Source organism: Drosophila albomicans, chromosome 2L, assembly GCF_009650485.2.
Source record: "Drosophila albomicans strain 15112-1751.03 chromosome 2L, ASM965048v2, whole genome shotgun sequence".
Lineage (NCBI taxonomy): Eukaryota > Metazoa > Arthropoda > Insecta > Diptera > Drosophilidae > Drosophila > Drosophila albomicans.
In genome coordinates this window covers 10,567,540-10,587,688 of record NC_047628.2, presented here as the reverse complement: position 1 = coordinate 10,587,688, position 20,149 = coordinate 10,567,540, and the positions used below count along the sequence as shown (strand labels likewise).

At 37.8% G+C, this 20,149-nt stretch overlaps 2 protein-coding genes and 1 non-coding gene across 3 annotated transcripts in view; all 3 read left to right on the top strand.

The window, feature by feature from the left end:
* Window positions 1–20,149, top strand: part of LOC117564515 (neurotrimin) — a 78,786-nt gene that overhangs the window by 48,463 nt on the left and 10,174 nt on the right. The window contains exons 3-7 of the mRNA XM_034243335.2: window positions 5,230–5,336; window positions 10,978–11,194; window positions 19,264–19,422; window positions 19,484–19,612; window positions 19,691–19,841. Coding sequence (XP_034099226.1) covers window positions 5,230–5,336; window positions 10,978–11,194; window positions 19,264–19,422; window positions 19,484–19,612; window positions 19,691–19,841 — 763 coding nt within the window. The remainder of the gene's footprint in view (window positions 1–5,229; window positions 5,337–10,977; window positions 11,195–19,263; window positions 19,423–19,483; window positions 19,613–19,690; window positions 19,842–20,149) is intronic.
* Window positions 935–2,199, top strand: LOC117564521 (uncharacterized). Its single transcript, XM_034243341.2, has one exon. The coding sequence runs from the start codon at window positions 971–973 to the stop codon at window positions 2,186–2,188; it is 1,218 nt and encodes a 405-aa protein (XP_034099232.1). The 5' UTR covers window positions 935–970; the 3' UTR covers window positions 2,189–2,199.
* Trnae-cuc (transfer RNA glutamic acid (anticodon CUC)) lies at window positions 8,496–8,567 on the top strand. The gene has a single exon. It is a non-coding gene; the product is annotated as a tRNA-Glu (tRNA).

The following is a 20,149-nucleotide window of genomic DNA, read 5'->3' as shown; positions in this document are numbered from 1 at the left end:
TAATAAACATTTAATTTGAATTCGCGTGTTTTATTTATAAACAATAGACGTGCGAATAAAAGCTACTAAAAAAGCTTAGTAGTGCAACAGTTGTTTTCTTATTCGTTTCATAAATATTGGTGCATACATTTTAAAGTATATAAATTTTTGTATATAGAAAGAATTAACAAAAAATAAACTCCAGAGTGCCTGATTCATTTTGTCAGAATTCTAGATAATTATATTATATTTATTGAGCCGTGGCTCTTATGCGATTGTGCGTATACGTAATATAAGAATTATATGTTAGGTTAAATGTAAACTAAATTTACTAAGGAAAAAACACACTCTGATTGAGCGTATATTTAATACTCTTAATAAAAGATAAGCTTAAGGTAAACTAAATTAACTCTAATTAAATTAACAGAAGTATAACTTGAAGAGTTTTTCAACAGATTTGCAAGCATTTTTAGAATAGCATTATTTCCAATATTAGATCTCTTACCTGCATTTAACTAAATTCGTTACACGTTTCAGTACACTTTGCAGTCCGGCTGAGAGAAAAAATATTGTAAAGCTTAACTTAAATTGGCTTTCGGTTTTGTGGTTTAGTCGCGTGCCAAAGTTGCCTGTGATAACCGCAGCATTTCGCTCAGTGCAGTCGCAGTCGCAGTCGTAGTTGAAGTCGTAGTCGTAGTCGTAGTCGTAGTCTCGGTCAGCGATAAGGCTGTTCATGCAGTTCATTCAGCAGCTGTTGTCGTAATCGACAAACCGACTGACCCCAGAGCTGAACCACAAACACGAACTCCCCCAGTTGCCTCTTCCTGCATCTCCTACACCGCTTCTCTCTCCTCCGCCTCTGCCTCTGTGTCTGCCATTCGCAATCAGACAGAGTCCAGAATAGCGAGCGCTGTTTACATGAAACACAAACCCAACAGCAGACGAGCTAAGTTGCCTCCTCAGTTAGTTGGCAATTCGAAGTGTTCGCGAGATGTTTAATTTGTCGCTGGTATTTTGCTTGTTGTGGCTTGTGGCAAGTCTTGTTGTGGCCTCTTCTGGGGGCCAGTCATCGATACCACGACTAAATGCCAAAGACTATCAGCTAGAGTTTTTGCGCGCCATTGCAGATCTTGCCGAACAGCGCGCCGAATTAAGTCTCAACGATTATCTACTGCAATTGGAGGACGATGGCAGCTATGCCAATTATACCGAACAGTTGCACACGGCGCGCTCCGCCCGCAAGCTGCAGCCAAAGGTGTTGCTAATTAAACAGCTGCTCGATGCCCAACACCACACACAACTCGATTTGCAGCACACGAGTGTGTTGCGGAATCTCCTCTTTCTCAACCGACTCAGCCAACAGTTGCGCAGTGCTCGGGATGCGAGTGCCCAGGAGATTCGACAGCTGCGCTTGCATCGACTCTGCCAGCAGTTTGAACGACCTCGTCCCACTGTGCAGCACTTGGATCGCCTGATTAATGATCAGACTGTGGGCGCCGCACTGCAGAAGTTGAACCTGACACACAGCGAATCGAGTCTGAATCTAAATCAGTTTGGACAGCAGCTTTATGAGCGAGTTAAGTTGTCGGGTGCCGAAATCATAGACAACTATATGCTTATACTGCGCGGTCTGCTGCAAGATATGCTGGACTCGGAACAGATTGAGAACACAACGCAAATGGAGCAAATACTGCAACAACTCGACAGCATGCTGGCCATCAGCGATTTCTTCGAGAAGCGTCAGAGTGTCTACGCATTTCTAGAGCGTAATCTCGCAGCAACAGATAACGAGCAAAGGCGTCAGCGTCCGTCCAATATTGCCGGACAGCATTTGACCGAACAGCTGCTGGATCAACTCAAAGCCAAAGGTCTGGATCTGTTTGTCATCTTTCTGTTCAGCAATTTCGAGTTTCTCGAGCAGGTGCATCGACATTGGGCTGAACTGTTGCCACAGACACCCAGTTTGCTGTACGACGAAACGCATCGCCAGCTCTATGACATTCAACAGCTTTACGCCAGCTTCAAACTGGACACAGAGAGTTCGGCGAAATATGAAGCATACTCAAAGGCGCTGCGACGCCTACACGAACGCACAGTGGAGCAGGGTGAGGAAAATCATCACATATTCGAGATGATCAACAATGCGGCACAGAATGTGGGCAGTGTCACCTTCAACATGATCAAGTCCAAGTGCAAGGAGATGGTCTAAGGGATGACAATGAAGAAATAAAATAAATTTAATACCAAATATGATAAATGCAATGAGATAAGAAATACAACTAAAGAAATAAATCAACATTAATAATATAAAAAATAAATTAAAATGAATACTAAATTCTTAATTGGAACTTCTTGTTGAAGCAATGTTCGTACAGAAAATATGTTATAAAACATTAAATAATACAAAATTTACAAATATATATATATATATTTATAGATGTATATATAAGAAGGTAGTCGAAGAAAGTGTCAATACTTAAATTAAAAGAAAATTGAACAAAAATTAAAAATCGAAAAATTACTTATCATATATATTACAATTGGATTTGTTCGTTAGTTACGAGTTGAATAAATCAAAAGTTATGGGAGTAAGTCCAAGTCTAAGAGATTTCAAGAAATAAACAAAATTAATTGAATGAATAATTAAAAAAAAAAAATGCAAATGCTTTCGAAGAAATATCAATAAATAAAATATATATAAAGTATACAAATTTAAATTTATTCTAAAATTTCAATAAAGTAAATAAAACAAAATAAAAAAAATATAAAAAAAAAATATGTATTTGCTCTTTGTGTAAGTCGAGCATATTATGGGCTTGGAAAAGCAATTGGTTCAGACTTCTGATAAAATGTCATGTAGCTTAATTATATTTGGTTTTTCGCTGTTGCTGTTGCTGATGGTGCTTTGTAATATCCGTCACTGTGCCGTTTGCCTGATGCTGCATCGGATGTCGCTTTAATAGCGCTCCAGGCACTCACAACTCCAACTGCATCTCTACTTCTCTCTCTCTCTCTCTCTCTATCTCTGTCTTTCGCTCTGTGTGTGTCTCTGTCTCGCTGTCAAACTGTGTGCAGCCTGGTTGTCCTTTGCCGCATTATGCTGATGCTGATGTGGTTGTTTATCTGATGCTGCCAACGGGTCGGATGGGCAACTACTCGCTTCGGTTCGCGGTGCTACTTCAGTCCTCTTAGCCCTGGCTGCCAAACTAATGACTGTTGCTGCCGTTGTCGTTAGCCCAAGCCAGCTAATTAATTGCCGTCGTTGCAGGTGATTAGAACTTAAATGAGTTGCAGCAGCAGCAATAGCAGCAGCGGTTAGAGCATCAACATCGCCAGCATCATCACCAGAAACTAACGCCGGACTGAAGCCAAACACGAACCCGAAACCATAATGATTCCAAAATATGTATAGCTGTCACTTTGAGCCCAGCTCGGCCAGGTTCAAATGCCATTTGGCTGTGTAATACAATATGTTTGAGTTCCACTCACTTGACTGTCCCCCAAAAGCATTTTGTATTACATTTGCGCAAACATGATTGAGCTGCTAAGCACATCGGGCACTGGACATGTCTATAATTGCCTCTGCTTTGGTATCGAGTGCATGTGCGGATCATAATTGGCATAAAGCGGAATTTAGTGGGGAAAAATTCAAAAGCACATCAAAGAATATTGACAATAATTTGAAAATATAATAACATATATATAACATTTTACTTATATAGGAAAAAAGTATATGTATAAAAATATAAATTAATTTTAAGGCAATCTTAAAATGTGGGCAATTTATTTGGAATACATTAAAATGTTATATACTGGTGAATATCGCACTAATTTACAAGATAAGATATTAGTTCAGAGAATAGGAATAAATATAATTAAAATACAATAAAATAAATACATAAAACCAAGAAGTGATTAAATCAGTAAGTGAATAACAAGTAATTACAAAAATAGGTAAATTAATAAATAAATGAGTGAGTATTAATTACGTAGTAATCATTATTGCATTTAAAAATCTGGGAAATGTTTTAAGAAGTTGATTAAATTTCGCATTCTCTGTCATGTCAAAATATCAGCTAGTAATTAAATATTTTGTCACACTAAATTCGGTAGCTAATGATTAATTTACGTATATCATTTTTATAGTCTCTACCCTGGATATTTTGCACTCTATGGATTGCGGATATCTCACAGTCGGGTACACTCGACTGTAGCTTTCTTACTTGTTTTTAATTGAACAGTTATATAATAAAATATGTTTACTAATTATTATATCAGCAAATTTTAATAGCTTAAAAACTAAAAAATATTGAATAGAAGTGAAAATAAACTGTTTCATATAAGAATGACACATAATAGAAATAATTACCCAACTAAGCGCTTGATTTTGAATAAAGCAGACTCTTATCACCGTTCCACAGACTTGGCTTTAATCTTGTACTGTTATTAGTATAATATATTTAAATCAATACAGCTTAGCAAATCTTAGTTAGAAAAAGCATTTACTGTTTTAAGCTGCCCTAAACGTTTGCACAACATTTATCACCTTTGGCACAGGCCACTGAAGCAGCCCGATGCCAGTTGACCCTGGAGTGTGGCAGTTGCAGTTCAAAAGCGCTGTGAAAAGGGCGGAACAAGTGATGGTTGCAACAAAATAATAACAATAGCCCCCAACAATGCAACCAAATGCAATTTCACACTAGGCTAAGCTGCAGCAGGAACAACAGATCCCCAAATTCAGTGGCATCCGTTGGCCAAAAAGGGGCAAAACGACAGCTCGGCATTGGCATTGAACGCTCTCAAAAGGAGCATGGTGTGAAATTTAATTATGATTTATTGCTTTTGTTGGCCCTTATCTGTTGTGAATATGTGTGAATGAGTGTCTGCCTGCCTCTAAACTTTTACGAGCTATTCACATTTGATGCAGATTTTATTGACAGTTTTCTTTTGGCTTTTTATTTTCTATTTGGCTGGCTGTCAAAACTTTTGGTGTGCTGATGCGCTAATCGTTTCAGCTTGTGTCTTTATAGCTGTTAATTCTTAAGTGCTAACATAAATCTGGCTATAAAAATAACTCAGCGCCCCAAATTACATGTAAATCTCCTCAGATTTCGTGGCCAAAGTTATTTTTAGCGCGAATGAAGTGGAGGGAAAACAATTTGAGTTGTTGACTTAATTACAAATGCATATAGATATATGTGAATATATTTTTATTAATCGGCATCTCTCTTATGCTCTGTGTCATTATAGTTATTCTGGAAGATCCGGAATTCACGGATGTCATTGATAACATAACAGTACCCGCGGGACGTAATGTCAAATTGGCCTGTTCGGTGAAGAATCTGGGCACGTATAAGGTAAGTTGATAATACGTAATAATATAAGTGCAATCAACTTGTGCAAAGCTAATCAAACGCCATCGATATGTGCTTGTGTTTTGAGCTGGCAAATACCCTATATATGTATGTATACTTTGGCATTAAGCTATTTCATAACTTGCGATGTCAACTTGAACTCGAGAAAACTTTAAGTCAACTGAAGTTTATTGACTTTGTGATATGCTCAGCTTGACAGGCATAAAACCCAGCAGCAAACTAATATGCCGCTGTCTGGGGCTCAACACATCTCTGGGGCATTCAACAAGAACAACTAGAAAGAAAGCTAACCAAGTCAAGGTCCAGGTCCAGGTCCAGGAGTAGGAAAGGCAATGACTTTAGCAACAGGCAACAGGCGCCCCATGGTGGCGGCTGGACAAGAAAGGCCAACGCATTGAACTTGTTGACTTTCTGAGCTACGCTCAACACTTGAGTTTGCCACGAGTAGTTGTAGTGGTTGTTGTTGCTGTTGCTGTCGTTGTTTTTGTTTATATGTACGTAAGTAACATTGTACGCTTCATGTTTGCCCTTTGCTCAGCGCTTGACAGCACAGCAGGCAAACAAAGTGCACAGAGCTCAGCTCAGCTCAGCTGGCATTTTGGCAAACTGTTGTAGTTAGTTAGCAGTAGTAGTAGTAGTAGTAGTAGTGGGGCCCTCTGTCTTTAATTAAGTAATTTGTGCTCAAGTCTCTCCAGACACTGTACAAACTAGATAACAAAAAAAAGATCAGAAAGTAAACCAGCCACCAACACGTTAATCACTTGTTTGCTGCAGTTTGAGAGCCACTGGAAAATGTCACTGCTCAATATTCATTGAGTGTTGCATACTTTTAGGCTGCGTCTGTTATGCATACCACTCGCCACCTCTCTCTTGCACCGCTCTCTGTCTTTCTCTGGCCAGCAATTTAAATTTGCATCCAATTGAATTTCCATAATGTGCGTCGGCCGAAACGTGCATAAATTTCATTTGACACGACGTGGCACGAGCGGCTATTCGCCTCATCTTTTATCTGGAGAGCGCATGTTATGTGCTCGTAATAATTTTTATGGCCCTTAAGTTTGGCATGCAATCGCTCCTGTTTCACCATCCTACCTCCCTCCCTCTCTCGCTCTGCGCTTCTACACAACTACTTAACAGACTCTGTCCCAGACCCGGTCCCAAACTCGTAGCCGGATGCGGACTTCTAGCGCACAGTGTCGCCGCAGGTATGCTCAAAAGTTAACCAGTAGCAAGCAGCAACCAGCAAGCGGTGGCTGCTATAACAACAACAGCAACAGAAACCACGACAACAACAAAAGAAAGAGCATAACTGAAGAGAGGGGAGCAAGAACAACGCGTAGCTGCAATAAAACGTGACTTTGCATGCAAAATAGTTGCGTAGCCGCCAGCAGGCAGGTTACATTGGAATTGATTTTTATATCCTTGTGCTGGATACATGAACTTTGTTGCCAACTTTGGCATAACAGTTGGAACATATGTATTTTTCGATATGATTATCCTATCTAAAATTAGAAATCATAAATGGGGGGAAAGGAAAGCAAAGTTAGTGTAGGATCAGATATTCTATGATATGAAGTGTGATTTTCGGTTTCATTTCTTGAGAAGCTAAGCAAAAGTAGATCACTGAATTGAAATATATTGTTGCAGCCTCTTAGCTCCTAGAATTTTGTTCTGTTAGTCACTTAAGTAAAATATATTCATTGATAAACTAAACAGTCTTATTGAAAGATCAAATTTTCCAAACACTTTAAGTGCAAATTGCAGCCTCTTAGTTCTAAATGTTTGGGCTTTGATAGCTCGGGCAGTCAATCAGTTCAGTCAATTGACAATATAAAAGTAAACTAGTCATATTCCAGCATCAAATTATTCCAACTACTTTATGTAAAGTTTACAGCCTTCCAACTTTTGCCGTTTGGATTCTGCGTTGATAGTTTAGTCAGTCAGTCAGTTGAGACAACTTTATATACATATGCAAGTTTGCATATAAACTATATTGATAATCAAATTATGTTCACTATCCTATGTAAATATTGCAGACTCCCAGCTCTTACCATTTGCACAGTTTATGGATTGTTACTCAGTCAAGATTTTGCTATTAGTTTTCTCAAATGCACTTGCGCTTCTTCGATAGAGTATTTAAGATTCTACATTACCACAGATAGTTTCGTTTCTTAATTCTTTTTAACTGCTGCTATTCTTGCCATGCAAATATTTGAGCTGCGTGTAAATTAACTCGCGTAGTTCTTCGACGCTCTTTTAACACGTTTACGCTTAAATTGTTAATATTTCGAGCGTTGCCTCAGCCATTTAGCGGGGTTTACCATTTGGCAGGGTTACTGCCAAAGTGCTGGCAGGGTTGCCAACGTTGCTTCAACTGTCGACATCAGACTGTTCATGGCTCTTACTCTAGCCGTGTTCTTGTTTGTATTTCAATTTTGCAACGCCTACACAAACAACCAGATATAACAACAACAACAAAGAGCCAGCAGAAGTTTAGTTTTGTTATTGTTACTGTAGCTGTATGTTGTTGTTGTTGTTGTTGTTGTTACTGTTGTTACTCTTACTGTTTGTGCCGGAACGAACCATAAACATTTTCACAGGCATAATAAAGTGTGTTTATTTTAGCTCTGGCTGAAAGTTTTTTGTAGTTTTCTTTTTTTTTTTAAGTTGTTTAAATTTTTATGACTTCATTTAGTGGCCCATAGACAAGGCTGTAGTCAAAGCGAAAGCGAAAGACTGAAAGAGACTTGCGACATTACGCAAATTGCAAATTGGCCATTCTCTGTCTCGTCTATCGACTTTTGCCATCAGCATATGCCTCAGCATCAAAAATGTCGTCTGGGTCTTGGTAGTATTCGTGCCACTAAAGATAAATATTCACAGATTTCCAACACGCTTAATGGAAAACTACTCGTACTTATTTCATCTGGCGAAGGAACGAATGAAAAACACAAAAATTGCAGAGCTCGCAAAATCTTAAAGTTGAACTTTACGTTATAAAAATAGTGAAGCAACACATTTCGTATTTTTATTAAATATATATTCTATTTCTAGCTACGATTTTGTTCAACTCACATGTTTATTTATAGATCGCATTTCAAACTCATAAACTTGTTGCTGTTAAGCAGCTCATTGAGCATATCCCATATTGTCTAGTGGTTAGGATATCCGGCTCTCACCCGGAAGGCCCGGGTTCAATTCCCGGTATGGGAAACCAAACAGTTGGGTTACTTTTTTTTGTGTTTGCATATTTTCCGCATATTTCAATATTTATGTTTCAAAATACTTTGGCGCCTGTGCAAAAATATTTAAAGAACTTTAATTTTTAAGATTGTTGGCTATAATAAACATGAAATACTGATTTTGAACGGATGCAGATAAACTTAAAATAATACCATTGTTTTAATACTTGCCTATATAAAGAAAAAGTTGATGGGCTCGGAATGCCAAATTTTGTATATTGATTAATTGAGAGAAAATGTAATAAATAAACAATCCTAAAGTATTTATTTTTTGATATATTTTCGCACATGTGTATCTTGACTATTTGAGTTGAAATTCAATAATATTCATGAATGCATAATATGCGTTTTTATTATTTTCGTTGAGCTATTTAAGAGCAAGAGCAATAAGCTATTTGTGCGCCAAGTTAAATAATGTTGAATGAGACAAAATCATAATTGTTGAGAGAGAGGTCAAGTGACAGTCTGGCCGAGAGCTGTGCAGAGAAAAGTGTCGTATCTCATAGCTTCTCATTAGTCGCTCACTCTCTTTCTATCTAATCCTTGAGCCTGGCTGGGCGACTGCAACTATAATAGACTTAAATATGCGTAAAATTTTAATAGCAGATGGAAAGCCTATTATAAAGTCCCGGGCCACAGGCCACAGAGAGTTGTACAACTTTGCCTTGACTTTCGCTGACATTTTGCAAACCAAAAATTATTAAGCCAAATGTCACACACTCCACAACCGCAGCAGCAACACGATCCATGGCCACCCAAAAAAAGAAAAAAAGAAAAATTGAAACCATTCAACAAACCCAGCAGCTGGTTGATGATGCCATGGTTACAGAAGAGGGCAGAGGTACATTTTGTTTGGCTTTTCAACTTTTTCGCTGGCGTTACATGAGCCTAATTAATTTCATTTGAATGACCTCAAAAACTACCAAAATGCGAAATGCAAATGCAGCGACAGCGAATTTTCGCAAAATTTGCGGTCGCCACTTTAAATGTGTCCGACACTCCACAGTGAATGTTGTGTTCGTAAAAGTAAAGTATAAAATGGTATCTGTGTGTGTGTGAGTGTGTGTCTCTTTAAAGCTTGCAGCTTATATTGATTTTGCTGCAGCTCTTCACCTCCATTTGCCGTTCACCATTTGCCTGATAAACTTGGCTTCATTAATATTTGACGTTGTTGTTTTCAGTCGGTGGGTTAGAGTGTGCACTGGCAAACTACTTAAGCAAACTACAGCTGCTTGATTTTTATTCAACAGAAGCTAAAGATGCCAAAGAGTCTGACGACGAGCCAATGTAAATAAACGCCATCGACTACAACTATTTTTTTCCCCCTAGGGGAGGGAATAGCGTCTCGTCTCGTCTTGTCTCGACTGGCGTGTCGCACGTTTTCATTGCAGACATTGAAAAATTAACCAATATCTGTCTCTGCTGTCTCTGCCTTTCTCTAATGCTGTAAGCAGCTTCTAGTGGCTCCCCATTGGATCAGCATCATCCACATCCACATCCACATCACATCACTTCTCATTCGCATTCGCTCCAGAGGTGGCCACGAGGAGGACACTTCAACGATAGTTTTCTCTCTCTAAGAGTTATCAAGTAAAGTGCTTCTCACGGCATATCAATCATAAGCCTGCTAAATAATTACTTCAACTGTAGCTTTTACATTCTTCTTAATGAATATTATCCATGCAAGAGTTCTGTAATACCTTCAGCTGTACTTCTCTTAATAGTATTACTTCTCTGTTGCCCTCGTTCGACGCCTCTGCTAGTGACTCTTGCTTACCATCTTGATCTACGCATCTCCCACTATTCACTTGTCTATTGATGTTGCTTCCTTCGCTATTGTGTATGTGTGTGTGTGCGTTGAAATTTATCATTGAAATGGCTTCGACAATGCTTGTTTGGCGTTTCTTTCCCTTTTTTTTCTGGGCACGTCTTCGTCTTAGCAATGTACGCTGAAAATTTGCATAAATTGTTTGTTGTTGTTGATGTTTTTTTTTGGGGCGGAGAGGCGATTGAAACTATTGCATAAGTGAGAGCGTCCAGAATGCGCATCCTGATGACGCACGGAGGCAGCAAACTTTTGCAACAGAGCAGCAGCTGCTGTCACATGTGACGACAACGCGATGCGAACTTTACCAATTTGACCAGCCCGGACAACATCCTTTTGCGCTGGTGTCGTTGCGTCGTTAATCCTTCATAAAAATTGATGATGATGGAGCCGAAGTTTGCCAATAAAAAAGCGCTGACACTTTTTCGTCAGCTGCTTATAAATGATCATTTGATACGATGTTTTCGATGTTGAAAATGATAAACGGGCTGATTATATTTTGATGTTGAAATTAACTTATTGTTGTTTTTGTCTTTGTCTTTGTCGCAATTTGCAGGTGGCGTGGATGCACTTTGAGCAGTCGGCCATTTTGACGGTGCACAATCATGTGATAACGCGAAATCCAAGGATTAGCGTAACGCATGATAAGCACGACAAGCATCGCACCTGGTTTCTGCACATCAACAATGTCCAGGAGGAGGACATGGGGCGTTACATGTGCCAAATCAACACGGTGACAGCCAAAACCCAATATGGCTTTGTCAAAGTAGTCGGTAAGTTAATGTACGTGAGCATGTGTGTGTGTGTGTGTGTGTGTTCGTGTGTGCGTGTATAAACTTTGTCAGCACATCTGACATTGAAATATTTGTTCTGGCGTGCGCCTCGCATTACATGAACAACTCGTCGCAACTTAGACACATGTCCCCTGCATATTTCATTTCATTTGCCAAACAAACTGTGGCCAGGTATTAGTTAGTCCCACAACAAAGCCGCTTAGGTCTTGTTTTATCCAGCCAGCCAGCCAACAAGAGTCAACAACAAACATACAATTAAATTCAACACAAAGCACTTTATTACGGCAAACAAACGTACAAATAGTATATGACTTATTCGTTTGTTGCTGCCTTTGCCATTTGCCAGCCCTGAAAAGTATGCTTTAAAAAATTGCTATTCAAATGCCATCGCCCACATTTACACCTTATGTTGCTACATCACTAACCACCATCACACCCACAAGCATAGATTTGACATTTCCGCATGAACAATGGCATTTATGTTTGTCGTGTGTGTGTGTGTGTGGCTGCTTCTCTATCTCTGCTTAGTTGACCATGGGCGGTCCCAGCAGGATTCTCCGCATTGTGGCAAGCGTTTGCATGCCAGTCGCCACTGCCAACAATATGTGCAACTTGTACAAACATTTTTGCAAGAGTTTTGCCAGCAGATAGCAGATAAATATAGTTTCATATCAGCTCGAAAGTCATTTGTCAGTTTACTTGAACTATTATTTCAAATCAAAATCATCTAAAATTGCACAACAATTGTTCAACCATTTAGTAAGAGATTCAGAATCAAGAGAGAGTTCTTAGCGAATAAATATCAGTTAAATTATAAGATTCAATGTTTCATTATTATTGAATTTTCATATTCATTTCATATATCTCGAAGCGAATAAATAGTTTCTTAAGCTTTTTGTGTGGTATTAAAAAATATTATTGAAGAATAGTTAAACAAAAAGTCCCAAATTACTTTTGCCAGAGAAAGCCATCTTTTCCTTTCCTTTCGTTTCCTTTCATAATGATTAAAAAATGAAAGAAAAAACCAAATGAAAGAACTTTGCACTTAACAATTGTTATAAACAATTACACTAAAAAATACAGAAATATTAATGGCGACAAATTTAATTACTAAAAGAAGAGAAGTGTAAACTTCTTCAGTGTGCAATGCGAAATAGCAAATTATTAAAATTTATCTTCGATGAAGAAAGGCCAGAGTCTGGCAACCATAAATCAAAGTGCAAACTCTATAAAATCTCCTTCAGATATTGCATGTGCAGATATTGCAAGTAGTCGACAACACAATCAAATGTTCCTATGTATGTATTTTATGGCAAGGCGTAACAATTATTCACACAAATAGAAAGCAACAGAGTGCAAAGTTTCTAACTCCTGCTCTGATTAAATAATCTACTAGAAAAGACCTTTTTTTTGGAAATAAAGAGAGCTTAAAGAATGTTGCTCTTATAAATTTGTTGAGCTTTAAAAATGTAATAAAGAAATCCAAGTAAACTAATATTTTTCTTCATTTCTGTGACTTTAAAATTGAATTTTTACCTTGCATATCATGTTTTAAGCCCCTGAATCAGTTACATTGTCTATTTATTTATCTGACCCTGCCTTCAGTATGGTGCAACACACACCTTGCTGCATATATGCAAGGCTCGTCTAAGCGTTGCATGTTTACATAGCGTTGCAATATGCCTGACTCTACAGTTTTCTATGGTTTTTTTTCGCTCTCTTGAGTGCCTGTGTGTGCTATGTTTGTGTGCTCTCTGTGCTTTCTGATAGCACTTTCAAAAAGCCGTTAAGCACGCTTCAGTGTTGTAAAATGCTCAAATAACACGCCTCACACGCACCACACGCGTGTTCTGGCAATTTGACGTGGCGTGACCAAAACGGCAGAGGCAGACTCCGCTTCACGAATTTCCCAGCAATGTCGTTGTAATTTTTTGTTATTTTCTTCCTTTTTACATTTTTTTTACAACATACAAACGAAGCTTACACTTATCTCACACAGACACATACTAGTATATGCTCGACACACGCTGATGTGGCAAAAGTCCTGAAAAGGCAAATTTACCAGGGGAAAAAATAGTACTATGACAACTTTGGTCGCTGGTCAGCAGGCAAAACAGAAAACAAAAAAGAAAACGAGAAATATAAAAAAAGAATTAAAATATGCCGCAGGCATTTTATACCCACACTCTACTTTAAATAGGGTATATAAGCTATATAGGAAATGGGTTCAGAAATTTAAAAAAAGATATAGATATAGATATAGATATAGATATAGATATAGATATATATATAGATATAGATATAGATATAGATATAGATATAGATATAGATATAGATATAGATATAGATATAGATATAGATATAGATATAGATATAGATATAGATATAGATATAGATATAGATATAGATATAGATATAGATATAGATATAGATATAGATATAGATATAGATATAGATATAGATATAGATATAGATATAGATATAGATATAGATATAGATATAGATATAGATATAGATATAGATATAGATATAGATATAGATATAGATATAGATATAGATATAGATATAGATATAGATATAGATATAGATATAGATATAGATATAGACATAGATATAGAAATTGGTATGCTCCGAAGTATGAAGTTGGTGCATAGTTCATGTTTTTTATTCTATTTTTCTGACCAGCCTAAACTAAAATCCTGCTACGTGCAGCATATGTGTCCTTTTCTGTATGTCCTCGCGCATTTGCATGTGTGCCTCGCAGTCTTTGTCTGCGTCTGCCCCTCTCTCTGCTCCCTGCCTCTTGCCTCTGTCTCGTATCTCTGTGTGTTGGCTTGTCCACGTCCTAACTGTTGCATGGCGCAGTTTTCAGTTTTCAGTTGTGCAGCCTCCTCCGCTTGGTTGCCATTTGTTTGCGCACATATTTTTCAAGTTTTGCCACAAAAACTGATTTATGTGACTGCCGCAAAACGTCTGTTGCCCCCACTCTGTCCACTGTCCTGCTGCGCTTTCCCCTTTGCACACATAAAAAAAAATCTTTCTCTGCTGTGCTGTCTAGTGCGTTATGCTCAGTGCGCTGCATGTTTGTCCACCGGATGATGTTGATATGTCAACTTGAAAAGCGGATCTCATGCGAAATTCCAGCATTTCCTAGAACATTGAAAACTTGGATACATTTTTATTAGATTTATAGGTTAACTTTGCGAATGCCGCAAGGCAAAGGACCGCAGCCAATTGAGAGCGTCCTTGCTAAAGCAGCAGCCAAACAATGACAGCAAACAAATAAAAAACAAACTAACCAAACAATTAACAATGGAAACCGAAAACTGAAAGCTGAAAACTGCCAAATGGGTAAACAAAGTCCGTCTCTCGACAATTTTTTTATCGCGCACTTTTTTGTGGACTCGCTTTTCCTTTACCCTGACTGCACAACTATTATTTGCTGTTTTCATTGGGTGTGCGACAGAGAAAAACGATTCAAACCACACGAGCTATTTGCGACATTTAACGGTTGTCCATCTTATTTTTGCCCACAAAGACACAACTTAAATGAAGTGTAAAGAACAAACTATTTAGTTTCACCCTCTACTGCTCTGATATAATTGCGCTTATTGCGGGAGATTATTAAATGCATTAATATTGGATGTAAGCGTGGATTTAAGAGTGGCTTTAAAGGCACCTAAAAGCTTTTATCATAATTAATTTGAATGCACTAAATGAGAAATTTATATATGGTTGGATTTCGAGTATTTCATTAAACCAGATATTTGATTGCAATTGTGATTTGCTGCACATTTTTTTCAATCTTTCACTCTGGTCAATTTATATCGTAATTGAGGGTTACTCTTTTAACTGTATATTTAGTTATCATATGTCAAACAAACAAATAGCTTGTTGTGCAAATTATTTTAAATATTAAAAAATCAAAAGCGCGCATCAGCCAAAAAAAGTTATAGAAAAAACAACGGATGCCTAACCATAAACACAAAATTGAGATTGTCAAATATAGCAAAATAAAATCAAATGAAAAGCATTTCATTTACATATCAAATCCAATTAAGCCCAACAAAATTAAATGACGCGCAATAGTGAAAAAACTACTGGTTGTATATGGTTGAGTTTACAGAATATGCATAAACATGTTAGGAACACGAGATCCTCCTGCTGCCCACACGGCCCTTTGGGCACTCAATTTAACAATTTAAGTGGTGAAAAAATGATAATTACATTGTGCAGCAAATGTAATGAAATTAAAACGTTGCATTTGCCATCATCTAAATAGGCGAAAAAATGCAGTATGTTGTTCGGCAAACGAGTATATAAATAAATAAATTTCAGAGAGCGTAGCGCAACATTTGTGAATTTAATTTGCTGAGTCAAACAGAAAATGCCGATTTCGAAACAAGCGCGCTAGGCCCATGAAATAAAATCTCCTCGAAAAAGGCACTGTTGCGTGACAGTGGAGAGGGAGAGACAGAGAGAGGGAAAGGGAGAGAGGTCTGTAAAAACAAACATTAAACGCGTTTGAATTTATGTGCCACGCACACAAAATGCATTTAAATGCGGCTCCAACTGGCAGAGCGTTGTGTGTTGCATACTTTGGGGCGCCCCGGGGAATCGCATCGCATCGCGCGCTTGGTGTGAGTGCAATTGGGGGGAAATCCCCAGCTCAAAAGTCGGCCAAATGACCGCACAAAATGCAAAACAACAATGCAACAACATGCTACAACATGGCAAACAACAACGAGCAACAGCCAACAACTATAACGAAGCGACCACTGTACAATGTTTACTCTGTTGGCGCATAATTTTTAATTTCTGCTCACATAATGAGGCAATTTATTAAATTCAATTACAACGTTGACATTCACAAGCAAAGGGAGGAGCAGCAAATGCGCCGCTGAGTTGAAAGCAACCGACTACCTACCTATTTTTTGTTGCCAACAACTACACATTATTGCTAACATATTTAGCCTGTGATATAGCGAAAATGTAATTAGAAAAAATATATATTTAAAAAGACAAAGTGGTCTAATTAAATATAAAGTGATCATCGGTTAAAAAAATTAAAAAAGAAATAAAACATAATAAATAATCCATAAAACATGATCGTGACAATGATTTGCTGAAGAATAGTTTTATGATATAGTATATTAATAAAGAAATAAGCAAATAACTTAAGCGAGAGTATTGATGAATGAAATATAAATTGATCGTCTAAAGAAATGACAAGAAAACACAAAAACACAAAAAATAAATTCATAAAACATGATTATAAACGATGTGCTAAACTATAATTCTCTCATAAATTAAAATTAAATTAATTAAGAAAATGACTTTCCTTTTATATTATATAATATTTATCAACTTGAGTTATAAAATTGTTTAAATCCAAATGGCGAATGATAAAGGATTAGATTATTATCTATTATTAGAAATTTTAGAACTTATTTAAATATTTGCATCAATATGTACAGAAACTAAAACTATATATATTTTGTATGCTAAACACATATTTATGATATTAGCAAGAAGAGCATTTAATGGTCGCATTTAGATGTGAGCGTCCAACTTTTTTGGGAGGCAACACAAAATTTATGGTTCGCATAATAAACTCAAATAGAGCTACGTGTGCGGTAAGGATATGAAGACTAATTGCCGCTCATTAGATGGTTAGATGGCTCGTTTGGTTGCTCGGTTGCTTGGTTGCTTCGTTTGACCAGTTCATGTTATCAGCAGAGCGAAAAACTTGGCAAGCGCACACGGCAATTAAATAATTTGGCGCATTATCTGAACTTTGTATGTTGATCCCCTTCACGATTCACAATTATAAATTATTAATGCAATGAGGGTTCAGTTTTTCGATGTGGATGCTTTATTGGGCATGTGACTGGCTGACAGGCCTCAAAGTCGAAACTTTGATCATTGCGTTGACTTTTGCTAATTAAATTTGCAGCTTGTATGTGAAAAGTTTACCCTAGAAAACAATATATACAATACGAGTATGAACACGTCTGTCTCTGGTCGCTGTCATTGTGTGTGTGTGTGGGAAAAGTTTTCGCCTTTGTCGCCAGCTGCTAAATATCAATAAAGAAACTAATATGTCAAATGGGGAGGACAACAGCTGCCCAAGGAGCGATTCAGTATGTGTTCGTGTCCAGCTCGACGATTAGCACATCAAGCGTTTATTAATAGTACAGCAAATGGTTCGAACAAAGTTTCGTTCTCTCTTCCTTTTCTTTCCTTTTCTTCTGTTTTTTTCTAGTCTCTCTTTTGGCTCATAAAGGTTCTCGCTTCTTCTTCTTCTTCTTATTGGGGTATTATGAGCCAGCCGAGAGAGATGAAGGAGCCAGAGACAAAAGTTTACAGGCGCATAGAAAAAGTTCAAGTAATTGCAACTTTTAATTACAGTTTGGTTTTATGCGGCGTGTTCATTCCCCCCACGGGGGATGTGACCGAAAGGTAGAGATTTAACCTTAACTGGTTGTTGGCCTTAAAGAAGCATCGCGATACGAAATTAACAGTTGAGATTTATAAATTGAGTTTATTAGCGAAATACATGCTCTTTAATTTATGCATCTATTTTCTATTATCTGATGTTAATTGAAATAAATTGCATATATTACAGGTTATATATTAACTGCATTTATTTACTAAATAGAGACTGTTCATTTGGCATTTTATTTATTCATTCTTAGTCGCAACTACATTCAGTTGTTTACAATATTCTAATCAGCATATTAAATTATCATAAATGAAATCAAATTAATACATTTAGTTTGCGAAATTGCAAAGCTTTTACTAATTTCTCTAAATACCCATAATTATCTATAATTTCTCGTGAAATATTCATACATTGAATGCTGGCATTATTGATTACTTGATGTACATACATACGTACTATATATAGAAATTGGCGGCGCGTCAACTTCAGACGCGTGACCCAAAGACCTTGTTCGGACTGCGAGCGAAATGAAAAAATTGCATGCGATATCTTTTGATTACGGGCATCGCTTGGAATATCAAATGAGACAAACTGCAGCTGCGGCTGTCAGCAAGTATATAGTATGTACTTTAGTCCCTCCGCGTCGTCCATATGTCCAGTTTAGCCTTCGATCTGACAGTCCATGCGTTCACTCCATTCCCCGTCCCCTTCCCCGTCAACAACCGTTCGAATGTCTGTCCGCTTGTCTGGCTTTTGGGTCTGGCCAAATCCATAGCCATGGCCTCTAGCTTTGTGCGCTTTGATTTGCATAGATTTTTCATTACAGATTTGCGACTTGAAGGGCAAAGTAAAGCAAAAGAAAAAAGGGTTTGACAGAAACGTTCAGTCAGCAATTGAAAGCCAGAAAGCAGCGACAAAGACGCCGACGATGGCAACGGGGACAGCGACGGCGACGGCGACTGCGACGTCTCCCCCCGAAGGCTGATGACAATTTGATGAAGGTTGGCTGCATCGATTTTTAAATTAACAGAGTCGCCCCAGAAGTTAGCCAGGCCAAAGTCTCGTAGCAAAGCTAATTAGGCTTAAACTAAAATATCTCCCGGGACAAAGTTGAATCAGCGCGTCAAACTCAACAATGCGTGAAATGCTTTTTTCTACGCTCACTAAGCTGAGTATCATGCTTTCGTTGTTTACTTTGGCTTAAGCTGAGGGATTAAACGCGACAGAAATAGTCTCAAGAGAATTGAAATTATGAATATTTAATGATATCATTATTGATCAATCAATTGAGTGTTCGAAAAATATATATATATAAATAACAAGCTTTGATAAATTTATACGTATACGTATACGTAATATGTAATTTCTTCAGAATTATGTTTCAAAGATCCATAAGAGTATATTGAGTTCGCGATGTTTTTTTCGCTGTTGTGGAATATTTGCATTTTGTTGCCGTTTCTACTTTCTTGGCAAAGATGTTTGCCAAAAATGCAAAAAGTTTTTGCATTTAAATCAAGAGCTGCTTGCTTTGAGTTTATGTTTAGCTGGCATAAATAATAATACCCATTTCGAAAATATCCTTACCTCCCTCCATCGCTTACAGTGCCACCAAACATTGACGATGCGCTGACCTCGAGTGATGTGATTGTGCGCGAGGGCGACAATGTTACACTGCGCTGCAAGGCGAAAGGCAGCCCGGAGCCGTCCATCAAATGGAAACGGGATGACAACCATAAAATTGTCATCAACAAAACGCTCGAAGGTAAGTCCAGCTGCAGCTCGTTCTCTCGCTCTGGTTTTATTTGAGAACTTCATTGTTGCAGTGAATGACCTGGAGACGGACTCGTTGGAACTGGAGCGCATCTCGCGCCTCCACATGGGCGCTTATCTCTGCATTGCCTCAAACGGTGTGCCGCCCAGCGTCTCCAAGCGCATCAAAGTCAGCGTCGACTGTGAGTTATCACCAACGCAGCGAATTGCTTTACAAATATACGAACAGCTTTTTTTGTTGCTTCTTTTCTTCTTCGCAGTTTCACCAATGGTTTGGATTCCACATCAGTTGGTGGGGATTCCCATGGGTTTCAATGTGACGCTCGAGTGCTTCATCGAAGCAAATCCCACATCCCTCAATTACTGGACGCGAGAGAATGAGCAAATGATTACAGAGTCCACCAAGTACAAGTGAGTACACAGAAAGAAAAAACTTGCTAAAGTCTAGAATAAAATCTTAAGTCGCGATTGTATGATATCAAAACTGACCCAAGAAGGTTTATTCTTAAATCAATATCAAAATTCTGCAAAAAATTTTGAAATTTAAGATTATAATCTTCTTTTAAGAATGTAAAAATTTCAAAATTGATCCAAAAAGGCCAACCAAACAATAGATTGCATTTTTTTGTACACATTTTAGTTACAATTATAACCACATACACCTTTTTATATACGAACCGAATATAAAGTTTGAACTCAAGATCAACGATCACATGGTG

What these genes read in the sequence shown, in the direction of transcription:
- LOC117564521 (XM_034243341.2), top strand. Translation starts at nt 971, where the DNA reads ATGTTTAATTTGTCGCTGGTATTTTGCTTGTTGTGGCTTGTGGCAAGT.